The sequence below is a fragment of the Triticum urartu genome, chromosome 3A, assembly GCF_056163025.1.
Source record: "Triticum urartu cultivar PI428250 chromosome 3A, HENAU_Tu73, whole genome shotgun sequence".
NCBI classification, from domain to species: domain Eukaryota; kingdom Viridiplantae; phylum Streptophyta; class Magnoliopsida; order Poales; family Poaceae; genus Triticum; species Triticum urartu.
This window is the reverse complement of record NC_141875.1, coordinates 747,054,948-747,065,755: the sequence shown is the minus strand read 5'-3', so window position 1 is coordinate 747,065,755 and position 10,808 is coordinate 747,054,948. Positions and strand designations below refer to the sequence as shown.

Genomic DNA, 10,808 nt, shown 5'->3' with positions numbered 1-10,808 from the left:
GCCGTCCGCCGCCACCCTCCTGAGGTCTTCGTACTTGTTCTGGAACTCCTGCACCCGGCCCATGGAGGAGCTGAACTTCATCCAGAACTCGAGGTTCTCCTCCAGCAGCGTGTCAATGTCGCGCCTGAACTTCTCCTCCAGTGGCGACGGTTTCTCCACCTCGGCGATCGCCGGCAGCCTCATGTCGTCAAGGTCAGCAGCAGGAGTTTGGAGAGGAGAAAGCTTAAGTGTGGCTCAGGCATTTCATTGAACACCTCATGTACATAGGAGGTGAGCTAGAGCAACACACACATCTCCCACGGCCGACCAAACAAAACAGAGCAGTGGCTCTGTTCGCGGGTAGGGGTGGGGGTATATATAGAGATCTCTTTAGTCCCGGTTGGTGGCTAAAACTGGGACTAAAGGACAACATTTGGTTCCAGTTCCAGCCACCAACCAGGACTAAAGGTGCTGAGCCAGTAGCGAGGCCCATTGGTCCCGATTTGTGTCTCGAACGGAGACCAAAGGGGTTAGACGAATCGGGACCAATGGCCCCCGAGGCCCGGCCGGCGCCTAGCCTCACGAATTGGGACTGGTGCACCCTTTGGTCCTGGTTCGTGAGTGAATTGGGATTAATGCCCTTACCTAGGCCTCAACCAAAGCCCTATTTTCTACTAGTGTAAACAAAAGATAGTTCATCCAATAGTAACACGGCAAGCTTACCACTAAACTGAATAACCCATACAAAAGGACTTTATATCCCAATATTTCAACGTAGCAAAAGAGAATATTTTCCTTTCACATAAATGCCAAAAAAAGATATTTTATTCAGTAGTAACATGACAAGTTTACCACTAAACGGGACATACCTTACAATCTTTATATCCAAATAGTTTCATAGGTTGGAAAAGAGAATATTTGTCTCTAAGATAAATGACGTCATCTGCGAACAGAAAACAAATATTAGGAATAGCCATTTAAATACTAATGGAGATGGTAAATATAGAAAGGGTGTAAGGTATTAGACCATTACATTTCTCCCACGATCAACAATCACTTCGTTAGTAAATGTGTCCAGCAGCTCCTTCACCACGAAGCAATTAGGATATGGTGGCTCAAATAATCATCACAAATTTTGTGATGCAAATCATTATTTAATGGTGTCCCTAAATAAATAGCATTGTTAGCAATAGGATTTGTGGTGGTATTAGCATTTGTTGATTCCGTATCAAATACTTCTCCATTATCTTGATTCTTCCTCCCTGTAAAGTAATTGAGGTATTAATTGTAAAAGTCTAGATACAAAGTATGCTAGTAGTTGCAGGCTAGCAGGTACTAGTAATAGAATGGCTAGCCGGATTGAATTGCAAAGAAAATTCCCAAATGGTACAAATTAACCTAACAGTCGTGTGTCACTCTAATCCCATAAATTTTTGTTAGAACCAACAGTGCACATGCCTGATAGAGTAGTAGTGCCGTGCTAGTACGGATTGCATATTTTCAATTGATTTGATATGAAATAATACCAAGGAATCAACTGAGGAATAAGGATCGGAGAGGTTAGTACAGTCTGGCAAACCAAATCGAGAAGTGCCTGAGTGTAACATGATACCAAACCGAAGGGTCCTGGGCTCTCAATTGAGATAACATGGGTTCGCCCCTGGATGGGCAAGGACGGTGGTGGGACGGAGGTTTGTGACGATACGAATAAAATTCCTGCCTGTCTCCGATCGGTGCCGGCGGCGATGGGCCCATGGGGATCGTTTCCCTCCTTAAAGGCGTTGCCGAGGTTTGTCGGCATATTCCTCGCTCTCACTTAGGGTTGGTAGTTATCTCTTGACGAAAGCCTAGATTCGAAGTCGTATCGGCGCGATAGTGGCATCCTTGACGTCCTTCCTCCGTTGGGAGCATCATGTATGGAGACACGACTTGAAGGTTCTGTGCGGCGCTCCTCCAATGCTCGCCGCTGTCCAAGGTTGATCCTGAGGGGTGCAATGTACGCCGTCGCCAGTGAGTCTAACAAGACACTTTTCTACATGCCATCTCCTTTTAGGCTCTCAAGGGTGGATGATGCTCGACAAGGGGATTTCAATTGGAGTTGTGGATTTTCGGAGGTGACAGACGTTGGTCGAGATGCGGCTTTGCTGCTCTTGTTAGGGTAGGCTCGTTGGTGTCGTGGTTGTAATGTCTGTGGTGGCTATCTTTGGACTAGGTTGGTGTGGAGTTTGTACTATGCTCGTTGTTGCAGCGAGTGGTATTTGTTTTTTGCCTTCTATAAAAATATGGTACGCCTTGGCGTCTTCTTGAAAAAAAATTCCTTGTCTCTAACGGTGAACCATACATTTCAGTTTCCTGGTGCGCGCTCAGCAATTATGGAACGAGTGGGAGATCCAGTGCCTTGTGTTGCTCAGCTTTTCCTTGCAAGTCTTGCTCCTCTTCTTCACGCTGATGCGGAAGCGCAGCTCTTCCGTGCTGCTCAGAGTGCTGCTGTGGCTCGTGTTGGAATTTGCCCACAGAATTGATCACATCAAATTATGATGAACACGCCGCAAAAACTTTTGTCAAAGGCACTTGTTGTGCCTTGTTCTTTCTTTTTATTTTTTCTTTTTTTTCTCCCACGGTGATACTACAAATCTCACGTACCAGCACGCATATATATATATATATATATATATATATATATATATATATATATATATATGCATCGTCTCAGCAAGGACCGGACATAGTCCAAACCGACTCCAACATATATATATACGGCAACCGACTCGAAGTAGTACTCGTATGGACACAAGTTACTTCCCTAATCTAATGACCCGGCAACGCTGATTACAATTACTAATTCTATGACATGCAATTGACCAAATACAATTCCTAGACGGACTATGACACCTAGACCAGACTTGTAACCGGACTCAACTCTAACTGCTTAAACCAACTACTCTTGCATATACACGTACACTACCAGGACAACAACTAAACTAAGTCAAGATTATTCTAACAATCTCTCCCTAATCTTGACTTGTCATCTCCTCGTGCTCTTCTTCATCTTCACTCGCTGGAGATCCATGACTTGATGATCCAAACTCCGACGTATGATCCGGACTACCAACCCACACGGTCACATCTACGCGTGCAACGTATAAGACTGGACACATCATCAGTCTTCACGTCGTACAACTTAACTGGTCACTGTCCCACTACACGTCGAGCTTGATCTTCAACTGTCATATCCGTACACTAAGTATGACCCGCCTGAAAACATGCAGTGCCTCCTTGCTCTGCCATGTTGTGCCACCGCCATTGCTTGGCTGCTGCCTTGCACTCGGTCCGCACCATACTCCTTGTACTTGCTCGCAATAGATCCACTCTCCACTGCTCGCACACCTCCTCGCTTTACAATGGTTTCACCTACCACCGTCCGCCTTCGGCATCACACCGAACCCACGCTGGCCGCAACCAGGACGCTCCACGAGGACATGGACATGACCCATGGAACACCGTGCACACCGCTTCCACTTAAACGAATCCACATAGAGATGACACTTGGACATGACGACGACTCACACACGCAACGACGACGACTAACTGTGCAAACTCGCACGACTCCTTGCTCATCCGACTCCCCCGGACTATGACCTTGATGAGTCCAGCGCCACACCTCGGCACCACCTCTCCCATCAACGATCTTCCTCCACCGCCTTGCCGACGACAGCCCGCCGTCTCCCTCCATGTCGCTCTGTTGAACGACGATCACAGAACCTCCTGATCGCCGCATCACCCAGCGACTTCATCGCCCGCCCCGAGGCGCTAGTAGGTCGCCACCCGGGGCAAACGCAACTTTGAATCGACCTTACTCTGATACCAATTGTTAGAATTTGCCCACAGGATCGATCACATCAAATCACGATGAACACGCAGACGCAAAAACTTTTGCCAAAGGCACCTGTCGTGCCTTGTTCTTTTTTCTTTATTTCTCCTTTTTTTTCTCCCACGGTGATACTACAAATCTCACGTACCAGCACGCATATATATGTATATATATCTATATATATATATATATATATATATATATATATATATATGCATCGTCTCAGCAAGGACCGGACATAGTCCAAACCGACTCCAACACATATATATACGGCAACCGACTCGAAGTAGTACTCGAAAGGACACAAGTTACTTTCCTAATCTAATGACCCGGCAACGCTGATTACAATTACTAATTCTATGACACGCAATTGACCAAATACAATTCCTAGACGGACTATGACACCTAGACCAGACTTATAACCGGACTCAACTCTAACTGCTTAAACCAACTACTCTTGCATATACACGTATACTACCAGGACAACAACTAAACTAAGACAAGGTTATTCTAACAATCTCTCCCTAATCTTGACTTGTCATCTCCTCGTGCTCTTCTTCATCTTCACTCGCTGGCGATCCATGACTTGATGATCCAAACTCCGACGTATGATCCGGACTACCAGCCCACACGGTCACATCTACGCGTGCAACGTGCAAGACTGGACACATCATCAGTCTTCACGTCCTACAACTTAACTGGTCACTGTCCCACTACACGTCGAGCTTGATCTTCAACTGTCATATCCGTACACTAAGTATGACCCGCCTGAAAACATGCAGTGCCTCCTTGCTCTGCCATGTTGTGCCACCGCCATTGCTTGGCCGCTGCCTTGCACTCGGTCCGCACCATACTCCTTGTACTTGCTCGCAATAGATCCACTCTCCACTGCTCGCACACCTCCTCGCGTTACCATGGTTTCACCTACCACCGTCCGCCTTCGGCATCACACCGAACCCACGCTGGCCGCAACCAGGACGGTCCACGAGGACATGGACATGACCCATGGAACACCGTGCACACCGCTTCCACTTAAACGAATCCACACAGAGATGAGCACTTGGACATGACGACGACTCACACACGCAACGACGACGACTGACTGTGCAAACTCGCACGAATCCTTGCTCATCCGACTCCCCCGGACTATGACCTTGATGAGTCCAGCGCCACACCTCGGCACCACCTCTCCCATCAACGATCTTCCTCCACCGCCTTGCCGACGACAGCCCGCCGTCTCCCTCCATGTCGCTCTGTTGAACGACGATCACAGAACCTCCTGATCGCCGCATCACCCAGCGACTTCATCGCCCGCCCCGAGGCGCTAGTAGGTCGCCACCCCGGGGCAAGCGCAACTTTAAATCGACCTTGCTCTGATACCAATTGTTGGAATTTGCCCACAGGATCGATCACATCAAATCACGATGAACACGCAGACGCAAAAACTTTTGCCAAAGGCACCTGTCGTGCCTTGTTCTTTTTTCTTTATTTCTCCTTTTTTTTTTCTCCCACGGTGATACTACAAATTTCACGTACCAACAAGCATATATATATATGCATCGTCTCAGCAAGGACCGGACATAGTCCAAACCGACTCCAACACATATATATACGGCAACCGACTCGAAGTAGTACTCGTACGGACACAAGTTACTTTCCTAATCTAATGACCCGGCAACGCTGATTACAATTACTAATTCTATGACACGCAATTGACCAAATACAATTCCTAGACGGACTATGACACCTAGACCAGACTTTTAACCGGACTCAACTCTAACTGCTTAAACCAACTACTCTTGCATATACACGTATACTACCAGGACAACAACTAAACTAAGACAAGATTATTCTAACAATCTCTCCCTAATCTTGACTTGTCATCTCCTCGTGCTCTTCTTCATCTTCACTCGCTGGAGATCCATGACTTGATGATCCAAACTCCGACGTATGATCCGGACTACCAGCCCACACGGTCACATCTACGCGTGCAACGTGCAAGACTGGACACATCATCAGTCTTCACGTCCTACAACTTAACTGGTCACTGTCCCACTACACGTCGAGCTTGATCTTCAACTGTCATATCCGTACACTAAGTATGACCCGCCTGAAAACATGCAGTGCCTCCTTGCTCTGCCATGTTGTGCCACCGCCATTGCTTGGCCGCTGCCTTGCACTCGGTCCGCACCATACTCCTTGTACTTGCTCGCAATAGATCCACTCTCCACTGCTCGCACACCTCCTCGCTTTACGATGGTTTCACCTACCACGTCCGCCTTCGGCATCACACCGAACCCACGCTGGCCGCAACCAGGACGCTCCACGAGGACATGGACATGACCCATGGAACACCGTGCACACCGCTTCCACTTAAACGAATCCACACAGAGATGAGTACTTGGACATGACGACGACTCACACACGCAACGACGACGACTGACTGTGCAAACTCGCACGACTCCTTGCTCATCCGACTCCCCCGGACTATGACCTTGATGAGTCCAGCGCCACACCTCGGCACCACCTCTCCCATCAACGATCTTCCTCCACCGCCTTGCCGACGACAGCCCACCGTCTCCCTCCATGTCGCTTTGTTGAACGACGATCACAGAACCTCCTGATCGCCGCATCACCCAGCGACTTCATCGCCCGCCCCGAGGCGCTAGTAGGTCGCCACCCCGGGGCAAGCGCAACTTTAAATCGACCTTGCTCTGATACCAATTGTTGGAATTCGTCTACAGGATCGATCACATCAAATCACGATGAACACGCAGACGCAAAAACTTTTGCCAAAGGCACCTGTCGTGCCTTGTTCTTTTTTCTTTATTTCTTCTCTTTTTTCTCCCACGGTGATACTACAAATCTCACGTACCAGCACGCATATATATATATATATATATATATATATATATATATATATGCATCGTCTCAGCAAGGACCGGACATAGTCCAAACCGACTCCAACACATATATATACGGCAACCGACTCGAAGTAGTACTCGTACGGACACAAGTTACTTTCCTAATCTAATGACCCGGCAACGCTGATTACAATTACTAATTCTATGACACGCAATTGACCAAATACAATTCCTAGACGGACTATGACACCTAGACCAGACTTTTAACCGGACTCAACTCTAACTGCTTAAACCAACTACTCTTGCATATACACGTATACTACCAGGACAACAACTAAACTAAGACAAGGTTATTCTAACAGCTCGCATACCTGTCAGCCGACTATGTGGCAATCTTCATTCTTGGCCGCCTCACGCTTCACGGCAATGCCACGCGGCACCAGCTGGTGGTCTTCTGGGCTCCCTTCTTGCTGCTCCACCTCGGTGGGCCAGACATCATCACCGCCTTCTCCATGGAAGACACCGACCTGTGGAAGCGTCACTTGCTCAACCTCGTCAGCCAGGTGGCGTTGGCAGGCTACGTCGTCGGCAAGCAATGGCGGCACCTAGACAAGCAGCTGCACACTCCTATGGTGCTTATGTTCATCTCGGGGACGATCAAGTACGCCGAGAGAACATGTGCACTATACCGAGTTGGCTCAAAGTCGACACCCACAAGTATTTCCGTTGTCAGTAAGGCCTCGGCTAGCTTTGGCACTAATTCCCCCTATTACCATGCATTGTTTGACACCCTCCCCCCCCATGGAAGAGAAAGATTTAGCACAGCTAGCCATAATCCGGTTTGGAGGAATCTTGGATATTTTTATGGATGTGAGCGCTTACAACTCTAGTGAGGGTGAAGTTTCAGTCATCAAGGAAGGTTTGGAAAAGTTGCAGTCCTCAGCGGATAGAGTCTACATGGCCTACAAGTTGGCGGAGATCCATCTATCATTGATCTATGACTACCTGTACACCAAGTTTGGAACCCGTTATGTCGTCAGAGGCGAAATAGTAGGTTGTCCAATGTGCAATGCAATCCAGCGCCTGGTTTGTTTTGCCTCAACCTCTGCAGCTCTTGTGCTGTTTGTGAGGCGGGTCGATATCACCAAGTACAATGGAGCTGATGTCGTCGTGTCATACATATTGCTAGTCGGCGCCATCACGCTGGAGGTATCTGCCATCTTCCTGGGCTGCATCTCCTCATATTGGTCAGAACCTTCCATAACGGGTGCATGGCATTCTTTTTGGTACTGTTGCATATGTTGTTTCACGTCGATTCCATGGGTATTTCAATGTTCAGATTACATCAGTCAATGGGTAGGTGGAATAATTCGTACCTTAATCAGGCGTCTCCACCTACTGAACAGAGGGGAGTGGTCAGGAAATCTTGCACAGTACAACTTGATTGGTGGGGGCATACAAGAGAAGCGAGCTGGCCGATGGGAGAAGATGCTGCGAAGGATAGGCATCCGAGGGGACACCACAGTTTTTGCAGCCTCTGCTGAGCTAAAGAAGGTGGTCCTTGACAAGCTGCTAGGGGTACTGACCACTCCACGATTGAAGGAGTGGGACTTGACCAGGTTCCATGGCCAGTGGGCCCGGTGGACGCTCGGGGAAATGCAACATGAAGGGAGCTCAATGGCTGCTCAACGAGCACTGGAGGTCAGCTGCATCCAGGACCTGGATTTTGTGTCCAATGTCATCATTTGGCATTACACGACGGACTTATGCTTCTTCACCCAGGACCAGGAGGCAACTGGCGACAACTCATCTGAGCAGCTTAGAGCCACATGCATGGAGTTGTCAAATTACATCTTGCACCTTATCGCAAAGCATAAGCTGGTTGGCAGCTGCGACGTGCTCTACTTAGTCAGCAGGGCTCAAGAAGAGGTGAAATGGTATCTTGACAGCGGTGGCGGCAGCGTTGATAAGTACCGGTTAATCCTTCAGATGCGTGGTGTGTCTCCAGGTAGTGGTCCTGGCCTTGATCAAGCCTGGTCTGTCCGCATGGAATTGCTCAAGATCGATGATGCATATGATAGGTGGGAACTGATAACGGCAGTATGGGTCGAGATGCTTGTCTATTTGGCACATGATTCTGGGGCCAGTTTCCATGCGAAGCATCTAAGCATGGGCGGGGAGTTTGTCACTCATGTTAGGATGCTACTCATAATCTTGGGCCTGCAGTGTCTCACGGAATTGAAGAAAAGGATATCATATGAACCCCCGGGCGAGAAATCAAATTCTCTGGCAGAAGGGTGAGCTCTTTTTTCACTCGGGGTTGGCGCCTGGATTTCATTGTCCTTGCATTTTGTTTTTCGAGGTATCATTTACATTCTGTACCTGTTTGCCCACGAGTGTTGTAAACGTGGACAGGGGCCACATTTTGTACCTCTTTGACCTTAGCGTGTTGACACTGTTTTTACGGCTCACTGTAATCCTGCTGTTGGCAATACTCTGTTTTTCATCAGTTAGTTCAGTGTAGTTTCCGTTAAGTTGCAGATGAATAAACATGGCCTGTAGCACGAGTTCTGTTCGTGTCTGGACCTAGTCTTCAGGTAGTTTTGGTCTCCGTTGATTGCTTCGTGGGATGGTACGTTCAAAAGCATCGATGGCGGCATCATCGGGACACGATCAATGCGTGGGATGTCACGGCCGTAGGACTTGGTCTGTCCACGATTTTCTCGTTTTTCAATTTAGGACTAACAGCTCGCATGTGAGTTTGTTAGAGATGCAATAAAAGGGAGAAATCAGAAAAAGCTGCGGTTGTTGCACGCGGCGCAAAATCACTTGTGTCTTGTGTCTCTTCTTGATGCAGCGGGAATTAGCAACACCAGTAGCTGATCAAGAAATCGAAGAGGCGCATGTCAAGAACAGAGTAAAGGGGTACTAGCAGCGCTGCTGTTGTGAGTTTATTTCAGTAGTGTCTAGTACAGCGAGTGTGAAATAAGTTCCGCCTTCGTTAGTCTTCATCTCTCCATGGTTGTTTTCAATGAAAAAAAATGCAAGTCGCTTAATAAAGCACAGACAATGGTTTCAGGCTTTTTCTTTAGCTAATCGCCCTTATGCACTTGATTAATGAACAGGCGAAAGCATGTCTATAATGTCATTCTAAAGATACAGCTTCCTTAGCAAGCCGGTGAGCCGCCGAGCTCGTTTGGCGACTGGAGTACCCAAGCTTGAATCCCTGGAATAGAGCACTTAGCTCCTTCATCTCACACAAAACGCGCAAACCAACTGACTTCCCCGGTGATTCCTACAAGCGTTGAATATCTTGGCAATCTGTTTCCAGTTGCACTTTCTCAAGCCCTTTCTCTCGCGCTAGTAGCACTGCATCATGGCAGGCTAAAAGCTCAATCACGAGTGGTTCTGTAACAGCTATATACTGAGCCCCCATGAATTGTCCAGATTGGTCACGAGTAATTATTCCCGTCCCACCTAGACCACGAGCAGAATCTGTAGCTCCATCTGTATTAAGCTTTGCCCAGCCCTCATCTGGAGCCCTCCATTGTACTCTCTTCGGTTCCGGCACTTTCTCCTTGACAGGTATTTCCAGAGCCCGCACAATTTCCTCAATCATAATTATGGACTGCTTTGGCTGATATTCCTTTTCTCCACGAGTGTAACTATTCCCGGAATGCCAAATCGACCACATCAAGGTGATTATTAGAGCAGCGTCATCCTTAGAGATAATACCAGGATGGAGTTTAGGCACTTTAATCACAAGAAAAAACTTATGCATGCATGGTTCAAGTAATGGCGCTGGTGTTGTCGATGGAGGGGGCCAACGTGGACGACTGCACAGGGCCCCCAAAAATTTGGGGCCCCAGATTACCGGTTTAGTATACTGAGTGTCGTATAAATCCACGAGGTAACCAAGCCCGTACATGTATCGATCGGGCAGGTTCCATCATGGATCGCCAGCCCACGCCGTCGGTTCGCTTCTGCCAATCGCCCACGCCACCGTCTGCTGGCTGCCTTTCGCCGACGCCGCCTCCATGGCGCCCTCCAATCCTACACTACTAGTGTAGTAGGTATCACTGTCCCGTCTACCC

General features: G+C 48.1%; 1 protein-coding gene across 1 annotated transcript; it reads left to right on the top strand.

The window, feature by feature from the left end:
* Positions 1-1,895: 1,895 nt before the first annotated feature.
* On the top strand, positions 1,896-9,015 carry LOC147982635 (uncharacterized). Its single transcript, XM_087516372.1, has 6 exons — positions 1,896-1,989; positions 2,033-2,093; positions 2,328-2,460; positions 7,077-7,375; positions 7,605-8,005; positions 8,075-9,015. Exons 1-6 carry the CDS (start codon positions 1,896-1,898, stop codon positions 9,013-9,015), a joined length of 1,929 nt encoding a protein of 642 aa, XP_087372498.1.
* The last annotated feature ends 1,793 nt before the right edge of the window (positions 9,016-10,808 follow it).

What these genes read in the sequence shown, in the direction of transcription:
- LOC147982635 (XM_087516372.1), top strand. Translation starts at nt 1,896, where the DNA reads ATGGAGACACGACTTGAAGGTTCTGTGCGGCGCTCCTCCAATGCTCGC. An exon ending in TTCATCTCGGGGACGATCAA is followed by an intron (nt 7,376 to 7,604) that starts GTACGCCGAGAG and finishes TTACAACTCTAG; the next exon opens with TGAGGGTGAAGTTTCAGTCA. An exon ending in ATGGCATTCTTTTTGGTACT is followed by an intron (nt 8,006 to 8,074) that starts GTTGCATATGTT and finishes GTCAATGGGTAG; the next exon opens with GTGGAATAATTCGTACCTTA.